The 19602-nt window shown below is 35.8% G+C and overlaps 1 protein-coding gene across 3 annotated transcripts; it reads left to right on the forward strand.

Moving 5' to 3' along the window:
- The first annotated feature begins 489 nt into the window (after nucleotides 1-489).
- Nucleotides 490-17113, forward strand: LOC131156562 (protein LAZ1). Of its 3 annotated transcripts, none has more exons than XM_058110355.1 (9): nucleotides 490-615; nucleotides 838-1134; nucleotides 1289-1345; nucleotides 1551-1659; nucleotides 2321-2505; nucleotides 2608-2696; nucleotides 14334-14595; nucleotides 15400-15651; nucleotides 16422-17113. In XM_058110355.1, exons 2-9 carry the CDS (start codon nucleotides 991-993, stop codon nucleotides 16776-16778), a joined length of 1455 nt encoding a protein of 484 aa, XP_057966338.1. In that variant the 5' UTR covers nucleotides 490-615; nucleotides 838-990; the 3' UTR covers nucleotides 16779-17113. The 3 variants fall into 3 exon arrangements, with proteins under 3 accessions (XP_057966338.1, XP_057966337.1, XP_057966339.1); XM_058110354.1 differs by having other exon boundaries at nucleotides 868-1134; XM_058110356.1 differs by having other exon boundaries at nucleotides 614-751; nucleotides 868-1134.
- Nucleotides 17114-19602: the final 2489 nt, after the last annotated feature.

Below are 19602 nucleotides of genomic sequence, written 5' to 3' on the forward strand. Positions count from 1 at the left end.
AAAAAGTCAAATATTAGTGATGAATATAATCAAATTACTTTTCATAGATTATGTGTTTCTTTTTTATTTTTTTTTCTATTTTTCTTAATAACCAAACACAAAAAATGTGAATTTTTTATTATTTTCTTTTGTTTCCTTAGTATTTGGTGAGTTCCAAAAGCCTTATGGTGTGTTTGGATTAAGAATTTTACTTACAAAAAGAAAAGAAAAGGAAAACTATATTTTCTCCCTATACCGAATATTACTAAAAATAAAAAATTATTCTAATATAATTTAAAATTAACAAAATCAAATATTAAGGATGTATAAAATTAAAATTTTGTTAATTAATTTAATATGTTTTTTAATCTATAATGTTATTAAGAATTAAAATCAATTCAAATACCACTAAAAATTAAGAATGAAAGTTAATAGTATGCAAATTTTATTTATTTATTATATATTTTCTTTATAATAAAAATTTTATTTATTTATTTAATTGACACAATTCTGAGTATTGGGGAGAAGTGTATAGGTGTAATTTTCCATTTTCATCGCTCTCCAGGGCCTTCACTGCTCAAGTTTGGACTTTTCGGGAGAAGAAATCATCATCGGATTGGAGGAGATGCCTAAAAGGTAAGGAGTTGATTCAAACAATTCGGGCTGTTCCCCGAATTATTTCTGATGGATCATTAATGAATATTCCATTTTCGGACCCATGCTCTAGGGTTCTTAATTTTTGGAAACTTTCTTATATCTCTGCTTTTCAATGGTTTTGCACTGAATTTTGGCGTTTCAGTTTTTTTTTGGTTCTTCAAGTTTGATAGTTTTTCACGTTCTTAGTGGACGCATTTTTAGGTGCTGCTGATGATCGTTCATCACTTTTAGGTCCATATGCTGATACTTCTGGTGGCTGTTACGATTCGTCGTCGAATGCGTTCATTTGGGAGTTGGTGAATACATTATGCTTGTGGGCTATGTGAATATAGACCCGTGAGCTTAACATAGCTGATGAAGGTTATTGCGTACTTAATCTTTCTGGCCTACTCACCGCCTACATGGGCGAGTCTGGTTGCTGGTGCCTTAGTCCTTATCTCTCTTTCCCTTTCAATTTACCTTCTATTCGAGCACCTCTCAGCGTACAAGAATCCCGAGGTCTTTTTCTTTCTTTCTTTCTTTTTTTTTTTCAAAAAAAGAAAAGAAAAGAAAAGAAATCCATGTGCTGCACAATTATCACTATTCATTTTGTTTTGTAAAACTATCCTTCATATGCTTTGTTCTCATTTTTTTATTTGGCCTTTCATGACAGGAGCAAAAGTTTTTGATCGGAGTAATTTTAATGGTTCCATGTTATGCAATTGAATCGGTAAGCCTACCTAAGTGAAACACACATGACATCATTTAATAAATGTTTGGGGAAGTTATATATAGAATTATTGATATGCACAGATATAATTTTTTGAAATAATTTTGATAGTTTAATATGAGGTGTTATGCACCTGCAGCACCTCACAGTTGGTACAGAGGTGAAGTTTTTCGTAACATCCTCTGGTTTGTGTTGATTTTTGCAGTTTGTGTCGTTGATAGATCCATCAATTAGCGTTGATTGTGAGATACTGCGTGATTGCTATGAAGCCTTTGCCATGTATTGCTTTGGGAGATACCTTGTTGCGTGTTTGGGTATGCCTCTTAATAGAGCTTCTGGTTTATGAACCTTTTATCTGCACTTTTTCTGATAGATTTCCCCTCCAACTTCCAGATTCTATAATGGCATTTTTTTGTTGTCTATTATTTTGCTCGTAGTCCCAAAATCTTTGTTTTGATATGCCTTGTGACACTATTTTTGCTTTTTTGAGGAAACATTTCAATACATATTGCTTTTGGAATTCAACTAGCTCAGTTAAAGTCTTTGTGTGTGTAATCTCTTGTCATGGTTGCAAATGGAGTAGTGACAAATGACAAATTTGGCTTCTAAGCATGTCATTTTACTGATTTACTCCAAACAGTCATGTAAAACCTCTTGAATGTCTGAACCATAAAATAATTCCTTCTATGTTTATTACAAAATTGGCAGGTATATTTGAACATATTAAAGATATTGTAATATGTTCATGTGGTTGTATACATGATGGGATCAGGTCATGTCATTCGTGAATGGGCAGTGATTACAATTTAGACAGATAGCAGGACAATAAATCTGGTAGCTGCTGCTGAATTTTCATTTATTGATTATGATGCTTGCACATGTACAAGCGCATACTTATTTTTTCTGTTTTCATTAGATAGCTTCTTGATTACTTATGTTTTTTTATTACTTATTTTTATTCATTGTTTTTTTAAGGCGGGGAAGAGAGGACTATCGAGTTTATGGAGAGGCAAGGACAAATGAGTTCTAAAACTCCTTTATTAGAGCATGCTTCTGAAAAGGGAACTGTAAAGCATCCTTTTCCGGTGAACTATTTCTTAAAACCGTGGAAACTTGGTGAATGGTTTTACCAAGTTGTCAAGTTTGGAATTGTTCAATATGTATGTTTGCTTTTATATATTTACCTTTTTTTGTTGTTTCTAGAGTTAGCGATTCTGCATTTTTAGTAATCTATTGAAAACAAATTATATTTTTCTTTGCAGATGATAATAAAATCTTTTAGTGCTATTTTAGCTGTATTTCTTGAAGCTTTTGGTGTATATTGTGAGGGAGACTTCAAATGGGGATGCGGGTAAGAGAATCTCATGTGATTGTTAAAGAATTTTTTGCTCGGTTAAATCTTTTTACCGCATAATAACTTTACTTAATTATTACATGACCTTTTTAGTTGTCGCGGCCCTTTATTTTCCATCTTTTAGTTTTTACTTTTGCAAGAGTTCTTTTGCTTGGTTTTGAAGTTTTCCATCAAATGCCTTCTAACAAAAGTGTATTTTTTCTTTTTTTCTAGCAATATATGGAATGTATTGTAGTTTGTTCCTAGATGTTGTCTTGGTAAGATTTTTTTTTTCTCTTAAGGATAGAAAAATAAAGATTTATTAAGCAAGAGAGAGAGAGAGAAGGATACAAAGAGGAAGATAATGCATTACATTAATTCAGGGATACAGAACAGCATCATGAAATTGCTCCTAAGGGAGAATTAGGAGTAGAGGAGAGAAGGGAAGGGGACGAACAAGAAGAAGGAAAAAGAAGAGAGGAAGAAGGGGATGAAATTAGGGGAAAGAGCACGCATTCAATTTGCAATTGAAATTCATCAACAACTAACTTTTACATGGCTTTCACAGCAATTGAAATTCATCAAAAACTAACTCTTACATGGCTTTCACACCTTATTTATAAGGAACCTAAATTACACAAATTACACATAAACCCATAAGGACACATGTAATTATAAATGAACCCCTAAAATACATAAATGTTACAAACAAACCCCCAAAATAAACTCAGCCTAATTAATTACTTCTAGATGGGCTGAAGGCCAATAGTTCCTTATCAGCCTCCAATGAGGGTCCATCCATTGCCCCACTTCTTGTACCCAAAGAAACAAAAGTGAATGCCCTTACTTGAATTTATCATTCAAACTCTTTTGAGTCTTCGAATCAATTGAGATTTGCAATTTTGCATCTTGGACTATTAAAATTGTTTGAACTTTGTAATACTATGACTTCTGATTGCCTTTTGCAATGGTTTATTTGAACGAATTTAAATGTATTAGCTTAAAATGGCCTACAAATAGTTTAGAAATTATTTTTCATTTTCTGTAATTTTTTTATTTTTATATTTCCTTTTTTAAAAATATAATTTAGTTCTATAAAATTTTTAAATTTTAAAGAAAATTAAAATTCTCAAAAGGCTCATGCCTCAACTCCACAAAGTTTAAGCCTAATGCCATAAGCCTAAAATGTCTTGCACTTTTGCCTTTTAAAAACCTTGTTCCATATTAGCGTGCCCTCTTAAGAAGGTGGTGTCATGTGGATTGTCCCTGTGATGTGTGCATGGATCTATTAAGCCGCAACAATCTCACTCAACTTCCACTCCTCCTAAATGAATTGATAAAAGGCCATTTTGTAATGACATTAAATGAAAACCAGAGTCACTATGCATTAAATGTTTCTATCTTATCTTTTCTGGTTTCCTCTTCCCCCAAATGGCTAGCTAAACTGTCATTTTTGTGATTTTTTATTAAATGAAGATTAGAGGCACTATGAGTGCATAATATTTCCCCTGTTTTTATTTTCTTGGGGTCCTGTCCCCATCTTGTGTGGCTCTGAAGCTCTCTTTTCTTTTGCGTGTATGCACATTTTTCCCCCCTGGATAGGATGAGTGGGGGGGTGGTGTGTGGCAATAGAGGTGGGATACATAAACAGTAGCATTTCTTTGTTCTTAGTTATTGATAACTTTGTTTTAGTGCTGTCATATTATCTTGATATGGTGCAAATTTAGTTCATTATTCTTATTGCTAATGTTGAAAGTTGATAGAACTAGTGACTTTGGAATTTCATTTACTAGAGATGGTTAAGATTAGATAGTTTAGACAAAACCAAGCGGACAGACACAAGGGTTTTGAGATAATTAGGGATAGGCCAAATATATGGGATGCTGTTAAAATCCCAAGTATCATTGTAAATAATAAACAAATTAGGAAAGTGGGTAAATGTGGGGGATTTGATATTATTTGGTAAGGGGATTGTTTCCTTGTTTAGAATAGATGATTGTATAATATAAGATTGGGATGTACATATGAAAAAATTAATTAAAATGTAATTCAAGGCTTCCGCTTACATGGTATCAAAGCTAGGGTTTCTTAACCTTAGCTAACAATGGCCAGCAGCACCAGCAAAGGGGCAACCTCATTTGGAAAATGCGACAAGGATTTCGAGGTTACGTCCGTTGGGGTTTGAATAGGCTGGACAATACAACCTTTCCACTCTCAGTGGAGAAATTGAACGGGAAAAACTTTCGAGAATGGGCTTAATCCATAAAGTTGGTGATTGAAGGAAAAGGGAAACTAGGTTACCTTACTAGAGAAAGGAGGAAACTCGACCCTACTAATGCTGTCGCCTTGCAAACATGGAGATTCGAAAACTCCATGGTCACGAATTAGCTCGCTAACTCGATGAAGCTAGCAATTGGTAAAATATACTTGTTCTTACCCATGATGAAGGATGTTTGGGACGCCATTCGTGAAACCTACTCCGATGTTGAGAGCTATTCACAAATCTTTGACATCAAATCTCGGTTGTGGCGGATGAGGCAAAGTGATAGGGAAGTCACAGAGTATTTCATGGAGATGACCCATCTCTGGCAAGAGCTCGATATGAGCATCGACGAGGAGTGGGAGTGCTCCGGCGACAGCTCCGGCGACAGCACACGATGCTGAAGGAGGCTCTAAAATGAAAGGGTCTTCGAGTTTCTTGCCGGCCTCAACAGAGATCTAGACGACATGAGGGGACACATCCTTGGTTGGCAACCTTTTCCTTCAACCCGAGAGGTCTTCACAAAAGTTAGGAGGGAGGAGAGTAGGAGGCGTGTGATGCTGAGGCCCCAAGGTGACTGGGTCGGGCTAGACCTATCCGTATCCGCCCCAAATTCAAATGGGAACACTGATGGGCTTGATGTCTTGGCCCTTGTATCAAAAGGCCCAGGGGGATCCAGTCAACGACCACAAAAAGGTAAATTATGGTGTGAACATTGCCGCAAAACAGGCCATTCAAAAGATACCTGCTAGGAGATTCATGGAAAACCGGCAGATTGGAAGTTGAGACAATACCAAAAAAATCGTGGGTACCAAGCGAGCACTAACAAGTCAACTGAAAAATTACAAGGAGAGAAAACCAATAATACCTCCCCAAGTAGTGCATTCAGTCCTGAGCAGTTAGATCAACTGTATAAAATGATTTCGTCAATTCAAACATCGGGTTAGTCTTCCTCTGGTTCCCTGGCTCACCGAAGTAATTATTTGTCAGCCTTAAATACTACATCCTGTTACAAATTTCCATGTATAATTGACTCGGGCACATCTGATCATATGACTGGTTTTTATCAATTGTTTTCATCCTACTCACCATATGTTGGGAATTTGAGAGTAAAAATTGCAGATGGCTCCCTCTCACCAATTGCCTTTAAAGGAAGTATTTGCATATCTGACTCTATAAATTTAAAATTTGTCCTATATGTTCCCAAGTTATCTTACAACCTATTATCCATCAACCAATTAAGAAAAGACTCAAATTGTTCTGCTAAATTTGTTTCATCTCATTGTGTTTTTCAGGACCTGTCATTAGGGAAGACAATTGGCACTGCTAAGGCATATAAGGGACTCTACTACTTTGAGGAGGCAAGCTTGAGTGAATTATGTAATATTGCAATTTGTGATTCTACATCTATTTCTAGAGATAGTGAACTTTTGTTATGGCATTCAAGGATGGGTCATCCCAATTTCCAATATTTAAAACGTTTGTTTCCTTATATTTGTTCAAATAAAATGTCTTTTGAGTTTCAATGTGAAGTGTGTGAGCTTGCAAAACACCGTCGTACTTCTTTCCCATCATTCATGTACAAACCATTTCGCCCATTTACTATGATTCACAGTGATTTGTGGGGTCCCTCACGTTCCCTTAGTCGCACCAATACAAAATGGTTCGTTAATTTTATCGATGACCATACTCGTCTTTGTTGGGTTTACTTGCTGCTGAAAGACAAAACTGAAGTCCGCTCCATTTTCATCAGTTTTCATTCCATGATTCATACACAGTTCTAGACTCATATTCAAATTACGTACTGATAATGGTACGAAATATTTTAATACTATTTTGGGAGCTAATCTTCAAGAAAATGGGATTGTTCATTAGAGTTCTTGTGTGGATACCCCTCAGCAAAATGGGGTTGTTGAACGAAAAAATAGACATATACTTGAAGTAGCCCAGACATTAATGTTCACTACCAACATGAAAAACTATTTTTGGGGAGATGCCATCTTAACAGCTACACATCTCATTAATCGAATGCCGAGTCGAGTACTTTCCTTTGCCACCCTTCTTCAGAAATTTCAGGAACACTTTCCTACCTCTCGACTCCCCTCTAGTCTCCTGCTGAAAATCTTTGGTTGTACTGCTTTTGTTCATGTTCATGCACACTATTGAGATAAATTGGATCCCCGTGCCATTAAATGTGACTTCCTTGGTTATTCCCCTACCCAGAAAGGCTACAAATGCTATGATCTTGTCTCAAAAAGGCTGTTTGTTAGTCTTGATGTTACTTTCCTTGAAACCACTCCTTATTTCCCAAAGCCCTCTTTTCAGGGGGAGAAATGGAGTGAAGATCGATTCTTTGACTTCTTTACTACTGAATCCTTGTCATTTGAACCTGTACCACCTATTGAGCCTCCCATTGCTTCATTCCCTGATCCATCTATCGAGCCTTCCATTGCATCACTTCCTGACTTGCCAAACACAACAGAACACTTAACCTCAGGGGGAGATACAGGAAAGCAAAACAATGCAGACATACTTGTTTACTCAAGAAAGCCGAATACAAAGAAAAGGGAGAATCTCATACCTGAGGCACCAAGAGCGTTGGAACCGGTGATGGCTTCGAATAACCATGAGTCCTCGCCCAATCTTGATCTGGTAATTGAGCTTTCTTCTGATAATCCTGTACCTGATGATATCAAACCTATTGCAATCATAAAACAAACCAGGTCATGTACTCAATATCCCTGGTCTAAATACATGTCTTATAAAAGCTTGTCTATAGGATATCGTGCTTTTGTCTCTAACCTTGACAGGATGAGAATTCTAAAGAACATTTAGGAAGTTTTAGAAATACCTAAATGGAGAGAGGCAGTCATGGAGGAAATGCGGACCCTAGAAAAAAATAGAACTTGGGAGTTGATAAATTTGCCGAGAGGGAAGAAGCCAGTGGGTTGTAAATGGGTCTTCACAATAAAATATAAATCTGATGGGATAGTTGAAAGATATAAAGTCAGACTTGTTGCAAAATGATTTACACTGACTTAGGACATTGACTATATGGAGACATTTGTACCAGTGGCAAACTTAAATACAGTTCGGGTCCTCTTGTCCTTGGCAGCCAACCTAGATTGGCCACTACAACAACTTGATATTGAGAATGCATTTTTAAATGGCGAGTTAGAAGAAGAAGGATACATGGCTATACCACCAAGATTCAATGGGAAAGGTGAAGAAAATAGAGTGTGTAAACTCAAGAAGTCCTTGTATGGATTCAAACAATCTCCCAAAGCATGGTTCAACAGATTTGCAAAAGTAATAAAGAATCAAGGTTATCGACAAGGGCAATCTGATCACACCTTGTGTGACAACCCAGCCCTTTACACGGACCCAGGTGTCACTCACATACATCAATTACCTATACCTGTTCAAGATATGGAAACAACCCGCTTTAAACAGGGACATACGGGTGTAAATCATACATAATTACGATGTAAATGTTGCGGAAAATCATAAACATCCATTGGGATTTCTACTAGACTTGTACCAGAGTTTACTAATACATCCATAATTTACATAAGTTCGGACTTAGAATGCTTCTCATTATTACAACCCTCCAAAAAGGAACTTCATTTAAGTTTTTCTACAAGATTCAGATGCTTACGTAAGCTGTTCAAAAACAATCTCCTAGTCCTTTTTGCTATTAGGACTGACGCACTGATGGACCTGAAAACAAAGGTTGTATGATAGGGTGAGACACCTCTCAGTAAGGAAGAAGGAGTTACAACAGTGTGTGACTGCAATACATGCATATTTTAATTCAACATCTGAAATATAAATCAAGTATTGCTAATACAGTTGTGCATCAGGTATATCATTATTCATATTACAAAATTTCCACATCTGTCTTTCGACCATTTAATGATTTATCAGATGACCAACAGCAAAATATCCCTATAACCAGTTTTACCCCGTGGCTCGGGTTGTGCACTGATACTCGTCCAATGCCCTGTTCGTGCAGACATTGCCGAGTACCTACATATGATCCGACTGCCTCCATTGGCCCAATATCAACCAATGGTTTCACCCTGCTAGCCGACCATCTTGGTACCCACATCGTTTAATACGTGTGGTTGCACGTGTACATCTAGCTACGATATTGTGCTGTATCATATAACAGTGATTTCATTTCACCCTGCAAAGAAAGTATTTTTCAACCCTCCCGAGACTCTCAAGCTGTGGTTCCGTGTATCATAAATTCAATTTATACAAATATGATAACTTGCGCAATTCCACTATTTTTTACAAATTCAAATAATAGAATTGGGTTTAAACCGGCATCTTTCCACTCAGTTTACCCCTTTTTGTTTACTGATGCGGCTCGATGTATCACCAGCCTCTGTTTATCACATTCTCAGTATAACAAATTTGGAACTTTGTTCCTATATTTTATATCAATAGTATAGAAAATTCCATTCATTTCCATTTCAACATATATCACACAAATTTACTTCAAAAACCCGCTAAATGATAGAAATTCGATATACATAGTTTAACTGAATAAATAAAGGATTCGAGCCTCTCCTATTATAGTATAAACACAAATAAACGATGTTTGTAAAATTTGGAGATTACACGTTGAAAGCCTCGTTTTTACCGAAAACTGTAAAATCGTCAAACTGGCATCTTTGCTCGGTAGAATTTCACAAATAAGCAGTTAAATCATAGATAATAACATAAACTAGCTTTTTAGCAATTTAGTTTTCCAAAATAGCTGTTGTAATCAAATTCCCCTTACCTTATACTCGAAATGAAAGTTCGTATGAAAACGGTCCAAATTGACAACCCGAGATCTCGAAAACCTAAAACCACAGAACATAACCTTACTATGTTTTCTACTGCTATCCAAATATCCAATCAAAATTAGGATCAAATTCTTATCTCGATTCTTGGGAAAACCCGAAACTCTCCGAAACGACGATCCGATCCACTAAAAGTGTAGAGTTTCCTCTTCTGATCCACGCAGTACCCTCCGTTTTTGGAAACGGACGACAAATGGCGAAGGATCTTAGAGAGAGAGAAAAAGAGAGAGAGAGAGAGAGAGAGAGAGAGAGAGAGAGAGAATAAGAGAATTTATAGAATAAAACGTAACTTAGTCCTTAAGTAATCTAAATAAATATCTCCTCCAAGATATTTATATATAAATATCTCAAAATATCTCTTTTCAAAATATCTTCTCCAAAATATTTATTTATTTATTTATTTTATGTTTATTTATTATTTATTATTATTATTTATTTTATTTTTTTAATTTTATTTATTTATTTATTATTTTATTTTATTTTTTCTCGGGGTCGGGTTACTACACCTTGTTCTTCCAACAGTCTGAAAGAGGTAAGAGAACAATTCTAATAGTATATGTTGTTGATATAATCCTTACTGGTGATGATACAGTAGAGATGGAGAGATTGAAGAAAGTTCTGGCTGCTGAATTTGAAGTTAAAGACTTGGGATAAATGCGGTATTTTTTGGGCATGGAAGTTGTGAGAACAAGAAAGGGAATTAGTATTTCTCAGCGAAAGTATGTTACTGATCTCCTAATTGAAACTGACATGCTTGGATGCAAACCCAGCGAACCCCGATTGAAGCAGTATAGAGGGTTGAAGACTGTGGAATACTAGTTGAAAAGGAAAGGTATCAGAGATTAGCTGGCAAGCTAATCTACCTATCACATACTAGACCAGATATTGCATTTGCAGTCAGTGTAGTAAGCCAACACATGCATTCACCAAAAGAAGCCCACTTAGATGCTGTGTACAAGATGCTTCGATATCTCAAGGGATCCTCGGGAAGATGACTCTTATTCAAGAAATGTGAAAGCAAGGAAGTAGATATCTTTACAGATTTAGATTGGGCAGGATCAGTGGAAGACAGAAGGTCCACCACAGGTTATTGCACATTTGTCTGGGGAAATTTGGTTATTTGGAGAGGGAAAAAACAGAATGTAGTGGCTCATAGTAGTGCTGAAGCTGAATTCAGGGTAGTTGCTCAAGGGATATGTGAAGGACTGTGGTTACGGAAACTCTTGGAAGAATTACAGGTCTCGGTAAAATTTCCTATCAAATTCTATTGTGACAGTAAGGCAGCTATCAACATCTTTCTCAATCCAGTTCAACATGATAGGACTAAGCATGTGGAAGTGGACAGACACTTTATCAAAGAGAAAATTGAAGAAGGAATTATCTGTATGACTTATGTACCTACCAAGGAACAAACTGCAGATATCTTTACTAAAAGGTTGGAATGACAGAACTTTGATGATCTCATTAGCAAGTTGGAGATGATTAATATTTACGATCCAACTTGAGGGAGAGTGTTAAAATCCCAAGTATCATTGTAAATAATAAACAAATTAGGAAAGTGGGTAAATGTGGGGGATTTGATATTATTTGGCAAGGGGATTGTTTCCTTGTTTAGAATAGGTGATTGTATTATATAAGATTGGGATGTACATATGAAAAAATTAATTAAAATGTTATTCAAGGCTTCCGCTTACATTAACCTTATTGGAGTTTGGCCATAGATTCATCACACCTTTTAACTTCTGGTCTTGATCACCGGTCCCTCTTCATGGCCCAATGCTGATTTTTTAAAACTTGCCTGGCTTGAGCTATTTGCACTGGTTTAGGGGGGATCAGGAAAAATTTTTCATGTTGGTTTTGCTTTTCCTGGCATTGACAGTTTATAAGGGACTCCAGTAATAGGTTTCAAATCCTCGTGTTCAAAGATGTAGCGTACCAAAGATGGGGGGAAAAGTAAAAAAAAAAAAAAAGAGACGCCCCTATGGTTCTATTGCATGATTTGCAATGTAAACTTGAAACCATAGGTTCATTAGTCTTAAAGCTATTGCATACAAAATCATTGTAAGAGGATATGACATGCCTTCAGCTTCCATTAGTGGAAATCAAGTTTTTTTTTTTTGAAATAACTTCCCAAATAATGTTTGTTTATAAATTTGGGTATGTGTTACGTAAAGTAAGTCATACTAATTTTTAGTGGGAATGAACAAGTTGATGGAGAACTCTGCAGATGCACCTCTTATTTTATACATGTGCCTGTGACGGCTCCTGCTTGGTAATGCTCACAAAAATACAGTTATCACTGATTTTACTTAGTTTTAACTTTTGAGATGTTCTTATACAATTGACAAAATAACATTTTTTATTCTTAAATTTATAAAATATATGCACCTTGGTTCCTTAACTGTTCTAATTAGTAATAAGACATTTTAAAAAAAATATTTATAAAATAAGATTGGCATCCTGAGTTTTTTTTCCCCCAATTAAATGCTACCCTTTTGTCTATTGATAATTAAGAGTGAGAAAATTTGACATCCATTGCAGAATTTTTAATTCAAAAATGATATTTTGAACTCAATTTGATTTCAAATTCGTTTAAGAAATTTACAACGAGCATTTTAATTAATAAATCATATTGGGTAAAATCATTCTTTAAAATGTATGATTGTGAATTTCATCATTATACTTGGTCAACAAAAGCAAATCTCAGGGGACATTAGCTCAAAGGAAGTCTATCCAATTGCTGAAGACAGCTCAAAGAAATTGTGTGTAATTTTTATTAGATTTTTGTTGTAAATAATTACTGACAATACACATCACCATTATGAGAAAATTCTAATACTTTAGTGCACTGTGAACTGGTATGAATGTTTCCAAACATGGTGTACTTTTTCTGGTCCAAAACCCCAAGTTTAGTGCTATGAAGTCCAAAGAGATGACTTGTGCTTTTTGTTAGTAAAAATGCAGCATTATTGTATTATAATTTTTGTTTGGATTATTATCAATCAACTTTACTGAAGAAAATCTCTTTTAAAGTTAGAAACAACTCTACATTCTCTCTTAAATATATAGGTGCCATCAGACATTTCAATTTTACATTTTAATAAGCATAATCCCCAACATACTGCATTTTAGAGCATGTATCAAACTGCAATGCATGGAATGTTATGCAGGTAGCATTGATAGAAACCAATGTTTTAGAAGGCTCAATTGAGGCTTGCTTGAAGGCAAGGCATGCCTAAAATGTCTTTAGACTCAACCTAAAATGCCAAATCCCAAAAATTTTAGCACATTACACATTGAGGCTTACAAATTTGTACAAAAGGCACGCCTTTTGTTCCTTTTTAGTTGAGGCTTGTGCATTCTGGTTGTGTGATTCTGAAGCCAGATTCCGCTAGAAAAGTTTGACTCCATGTTTTCATAAAAAAGAGTGTCATAATGTGAGTTGGTTTTGAAACTCTTGAACCTTGCCCAAAATAATTGAGGATTGTATGTTGGATCATGGAAATAATTTGAACATTGTAGTGTAAAGCTATCTCTTGTCATGATTTACGTAATGAATTCAAGTTAGCAATTTTTGAATGGCCAACAAGTGATTACATTACATTTGTGATTTTCTTAATTTTTTATTTATTTTAAATATATATGATTTATATATATATAAAATTCAGAATGCTTATGCCCCAATGCCTTCTTATGACTTGCCTCTTAAGGGATAGAACGCCTCGCTTTATGCCTTCACCTTTTAAAAAATTGATACAAACCATTAATAATATAATGTATTTACCTTTTTTTTTTTTTTTTGTGTATTGGTAACCACAACAAGAAGGCACCAAACGGGATGGGAGGCCCTACCACTAGGCACGGTCCGTCTTGGTCAAGGACTGACCCTCATGCAGAATCACACCTGAGGCCTCCTATTACATGGAGATTTCTCTGCACCCCAGGGGGGGCAATCTATTAGTCTTATTGATTCTAGTGAGTTTTTTCCCTGAGGCAATCATTCCCAAATGGTGAAGACACAATATTTAAAGACAATTGGGCATACAATGGTTACTCAGAGAAAAGAACTATATTCTAGGGGTCGTACATAGAGCATAAGCATATAAATCATGTGTTAAAAGTGAAGTGGTGCATAAGCCACAATTTTTTAAGATGTTGATTGCACTCTAATATCTGCAGATGCACCTCACATATTGTGCAGGGCCCAGTGTCTGATTGCCTCTTCTTGGTAATAGCTCAATGTGGCTGCCTGTAGTGCTGCTGATTTGTGTCATTTGACTTAATTTTAATTGTGAGATTTTTTTGGGTATGTGAGAAGTTCTTTTACATGTTTCTAGGAGTTTTGATTTACTTTTAATCAGGATGGTGCATATCTCTTGCTGTATATTGTATTCTGTGACTCTGGTGGTTGAATTTTTTAATTCTTCATTCTGAACAATTCTTTTATTTTCCATTTGACAAATATGTTGGAGAATAATTAAATATTGTGAAAGGGATTTCTAAGACATCTTGATTCCTTTAACCTCCTATTTTTTGTAGGTATCCTTATATGGCAGTGGTTCTAAATTTCAGTCAGTCTTGGGCTTTGTACTGTTTAGTTCAGTTTTATACTGTTACAAAGGATGAATTGGCACACATAAAACCATTGGCCAAGTTTTTGACATTCAAATCAATTGTATTTTTAACTTGGTGGCAAGGTGTGGCAATTGCTCTTCTCTATGACCTTGGTCTGTTCAAAAGTCCTCTAGCTCAAGGCTTGCAATTGAAATCAAGCGTCCAAGATTTCATTATTTGTATAGAGGTAATAGTTGTTTTTGAAAAAGTCCAGTTTGTCTATATCTTTTGATTATTTATTGCCTTTAATAGCTCCCCATTTGATATTCACTGAATTTTTAGAGTTTTGTTTTCAAGTAATTTATAATGCTGTTAAAATAATTGTTTCTCTTCAATCTGAAGGGCTTATTGGCGTGTTGGGAGTTTGCTTACTGAATGGAGATGTTTCATCTGTATATTTTATTTCATTTGAGTCCTACCACAATTGTATTTCATACATCCTTTATTTTCTGCAATCCTGATGGTAGTTCTTGAAAATTCTGTTGCTAGTTTGCTTCTAAGACCTTTCGGAGTATCTGAATATGTGCATTACAATTGCCTTAAAGGATGATTGCTAGTCCTGTGTTCTGAATTCTGAAGGGAATATTGATATCGGAATATATATTTTCTCGACAGGAAGATGTTATCTCATCTTAATTAGGTCTGCTCTAGTCTTGGGATGTCCTCCTTGGGGTTCTAAAAAATTAGAAAATAAGAATTCTTCTTTGTATATCGAGCTTTCCTACAAATGTGGAACAAGGGGAAAGGAAGAGAAAGACACCAAAGATGGAAAGCAAGGATGTAGTTGTTGAATTTTTAAGGCCACTTATGCCTGCATATGTTAAAAACTTGGAAGGTTACGGGCATAATGGAAGTTTCTTGGATACATAAAAAATAGGATATACCTAACCGTTGTCTCTCATCTGTGTTTATTTGTTGGAAAATTGATTGATACTGTAATTCTCATACAAAATATTGAAGTTTAACAGGTTTAAATATTCATCCAGCACAGATGGGCATTGCTTCTATTGTTCACCTTTATGTATTCCCTGCAAAGCCATATGAGCTAATGGGAGACCATTTTCCTGGAAGCGTTTCGGTTCTTGGGGATTATGCCTCTGCTGACTGCCCTCTAGATCCTGATGAGGTTAGGGACAGTGAGCGACCAACAAAGTTACGTCTTCCACAGCCTGATATTGATGTCAAGAGTGGAATGACCATCAGAGAAAGTGTTCGGGATGTTTTCATTGGCGGTGGTGAATATGTAAGTCTTTATACCATTCTTACTGAGTTAAACAGGGACTTCTGTGGCCTTTACACAAAGCTGAAGTATTTAGCAGGCTTGTATCAAGAGTATCTAGTTGAGAAACAAATTATTATTATTACTACCATCATTATCATCGTCATATAATTGCAAATAGAATACCTGAGTATTGAATTATTAACAAAGTATTGGGGGCACCATTTGTTTTGATATTGGAGACCACAGAGAAGAAAACTGATGTACCATCTTGATTATCTGCCTTGAAAAGTGATGGTGAATTCCTTTTGCTCCTTTGCCTTGAAAAATGTACTTCAAAGTAAGTTATTTTGTGTTTCTATTTTCTTGTTGCTCATAAATTCCTATTTCCCATCCATGTCTGACTCCGTGCTGTCAGTGATAACTGCTTTAAGATTGTTACTTAAATTTTTACCTAATTTTTTTTTTAGTGTTTGGTTTTATTACGATATAAAACAATCCAAAGAGTAGGAAAATTAAAAAATTGTAGTTGTACACCTCTCGTTCATAGACCTGCCTGTATTTCTAGAAAGTGTCGAGAAAGAAGCACCCAATTGAAATTCAACTGGTGTCTCTGCATTTCAGTAAAATTCGAAAGACCTCGAGGGATATCTACTCCGTTTAGACTCTATCTGTTTCCTTCAGAGTGCATGCTGTTTTGACTTCAACAAATGCTGTTTCTTTCTTAAAATTTTTCTTGCACCATATTTTATTCTTTTTACACCAGTGATGAATCTCCTGTTTCACTTGTGCAGATTGTAAATGATGTCAAGTTTACAGTAACCCAGGCAGTAGAGCCTGTGGAGAAGGGAATCACAAGGTTTAATGAGAAACTGCATAAGATTTCCCAAAACATAAAGAGGCACAACAAGGAAAAGAGAAGAACAAAAGATGACAGTTGCATTTCCACGGCATTGCCAATAAGGAAGGTGATCCGTGGAATAGATGATCCTCTCTTGAATGGGAGCATTAGTGATAGTGGGGTCTTAAGGGGAAAGAAACACCGAAGAAAATCAGGGTACACTAGTGCAGAAAGTGGGGGTGAAAGCAGCAGCGATCAAAGCTACAGTGGTTATCAGATCCGTGGCCATAGATGGGTAACAAAAGATTAGTTGAGAGGAAACCATTTTTGTCTGCAAATTGGAGTAGGCCAGAATGATGTAAGTTTCTCGAAAGTAGGCTGCATGAGATATGTGTACAGCAGCATTTGTCTACCTCACAAAGGATGGATTTTGGTTAGAATTGCTCTTGTTAATGGATTTGGTTGTGGAATGCACAGGTTTGGTGCACCCATGATTCTTACATTGTTGTTACTATACACTGTTTTGAAAGTGTTGTGTAGAGAGAGCTCCTACATAGAAATTGGCTGGTTTTGATGGCCAGTGTATTGTTCATGCGTATACTTCTATATTTTGCCATTGAAGGGTTATTATTCACATTTTGCATTTATCTAGTACCATAGTACCATAGCCATAGCACCATAGCTTACAGGACAGTCTGGTCAAGTGGGATTCGTTACTCATCGAGGCACAAAACCATTTGCATTTCGACTTGGCACAATTGTGATGTTTGTTGTGGTGCAGAGTACTGCAGGTCTCACTTGTCTTGTTTAGTGTGGTATTTTGTGAATATTAGGTTGCAAATTCTACATGAAGGGATTATTCTTCTTAAGATTAAGGGCTTGTTTGGTATTGGGTTGTGGTTAGCAATTGCTAATACAGTTCCTCTTTATAGTCGGTGGTTGCGGTTGCTGTATGCATTTAGCTTTTACCAAGAGATGATTTATAAGATTTTATTAGCCTTCTGTAATTGTTTATTGCAAAGGTTGGACCGTTATTAAATATTTAGAAGAAAATTTTTGCACTTGCTCTCCAGTTCTCTGAATAATCCAATTTCTTCCATGTGGATAAGGAACTAAAATATCTACCCCCTTAATTCTTGTTTGGAAAATAGAAAATTTTATAATTGGATAAGATTACAAAATGCTTAAATTACTCAAATACTCAAAATGCTTAAATTATTCATGTAGTGACCCGAAGAAAAATGAGTATTTTAATGATAAAGAGGGAGAGAAAATAGATACAGAAACAGGAGGAGGCCGTAGACTTTGTCGACGTCATTGCAATTTGGAGAATAAAATAATTTAATTTAATTTTAAGAAATTTGCCAGGCTTCGTCGACGAACACAGGGTTTCGTTGACGAAGGTCTTCAGAATTTCGTCGACGAACATAGAGCTTCGTCGACGAGAAAATATCGAGAGACGGTTCGGGCTGCTCTGAATTTCGTCGACGAATATAGGGTCTCGTCGACGAATTTGTGAAGGGCTCGTTGACGAGGTGACGTGTCTCGTCGACGAATTTGGTCCTATAAATAGCTAAAAATCGGAATATTTCTCATTTTTACCGCGCCTCTCTCTCTCTCCTATGACTCTCTCTCCCTTATCTCTTTATTTTCGGCCCCACCAGTTGCCGGATCAACGATTCGAAGCTACCACGACGCTCCTGACGGAGTTCTCCACGCATCTACCGGAACGAATCGTCGGGAAATTGGAGTTGGAAATCATTCCAAATTCAGGGTAAGGTCTTTTATCCAGTTTTTGACTTCCTGCCAGTTATAGGAAATGATATAGGCGAAAAAATATTGATGTTTAGTTCTGACAAATATTGTTTTCAGAGTGTTTTGTAGAAGACCCTGCGGGTGTTAGGCTTGTATTCCCTAGGGGCTTTTCAAAGTTAAGGTAAGGGAAAGGAAATATACTATGTTAGGAAATTTCTAAATATTATACAGTTATTTATTTACGAAAATTATGTATGTTAGTATGGTGTGGCTTGTGATTTTGTATATGGTACAGGGATATATTTTACGAATTTAGTTTCCTAATTTTATGAATTTCAGTATTATGGTTATACGAACTTCAATATCATAATATTACGAATTTCAGTACCATAATTTTATGATATTTCAGTACCATGATTTTATGAATCTCAGTACCATAATTATACGAATTCTAGTATTACGAATATGCAGTTCCATGTTATGATTATTCAGATTTTAGTATGTTATGTAGCATCATGGTTATTTTAGTACTTCAGAATCATGGTAAATCAGTTAGTTATGTATAAAAATATATTATATGATATCAGACCCTGTTGGACTTGCAGCTACAGAGTACGGTATCGTTGCTACAGATATTATGTTACTTTATGAGTGCAACCACCTATTCAGATAATACGTGGTACGGTCGACCACCTAAGCCCTTTGAAGAGGTTGGACTCCCTATCCAGATATAGGTTGAGGTGGGCAGGTCGACTGACAGAGTTCAGTGATTTATTCCTGGTTGGCCAGCCAGGGTAAATCTAGCCTTCGGGCCGCACAACCTCGTCATGAGTGGCATGTCATGACACAGATAGCCACAGGGAACAGTTTCAGTTACTATTACTTACGTATTGATTTACAGAAACGGGGATCCTACTATATACATTAGAAATATTTTGAATTATAACCATAATACTGATATGTCAAACAATAGGGAAAAAGGGGTGGTGTACTTTATTATTTGTGATGTACTTTTGTACTCAGTTATTCATGTTTATATGAAACAAATTACATGATATATAGTAACTCATTTGCCACACACTAGTAATAACATATTTCTTCTTACTGAGCGTTGCCTCATCCCAGTGTTGAAATATTTTTCAGGTGATCCGGGTAGGCGAGCAAATTAGACTCGTAAATAGAGGGGCGTCTGTAGTACCCTGTCAGAGAGTGAGTATCATTTTTGGGAGCGTTTTTGTATATTCTAGTACAGTTGAGGGAATTTTTGAAAAACAGTTATATGTGTATATTTTAGGAAACATAGTAGTACTCTGGTATTGGTATTGTATGTAATAATTTATGGTTATGTTACATGATTTCCGCTTCTTACTGCTTAGGTT

This window comes from Malania oleifera, chromosome 5, assembly GCF_029873635.1.
Source record: "Malania oleifera isolate guangnan ecotype guangnan chromosome 5, ASM2987363v1, whole genome shotgun sequence".
Taxonomy (NCBI): Eukaryota; Viridiplantae; Streptophyta; class Magnoliopsida; order Santalales; family Ximeniaceae; genus Malania; species Malania oleifera.

Coding starts and splice junctions, on each gene's coding strand:
- LOC131156562 (XM_058110355.1), top strand. CDS start 991: ATGAAGGTTATTGCGTACTTAATCTTTCTGGCCTACTCACCGCCTACA. Junction 1,660..2,320: donor ATACCTTGTTGCGTGTTTGG/GTATGCCTCTTA, acceptor TGTTTTTTTAAG/GCGGGGAAGAGAGGACTATC. Junction 2,506..2,607: donor AGTTTGGAATTGTTCAATAT/GTATGTTTGCTT, acceptor TTTTCTTTGCAG/ATGATAATAAAATCTTTTAG.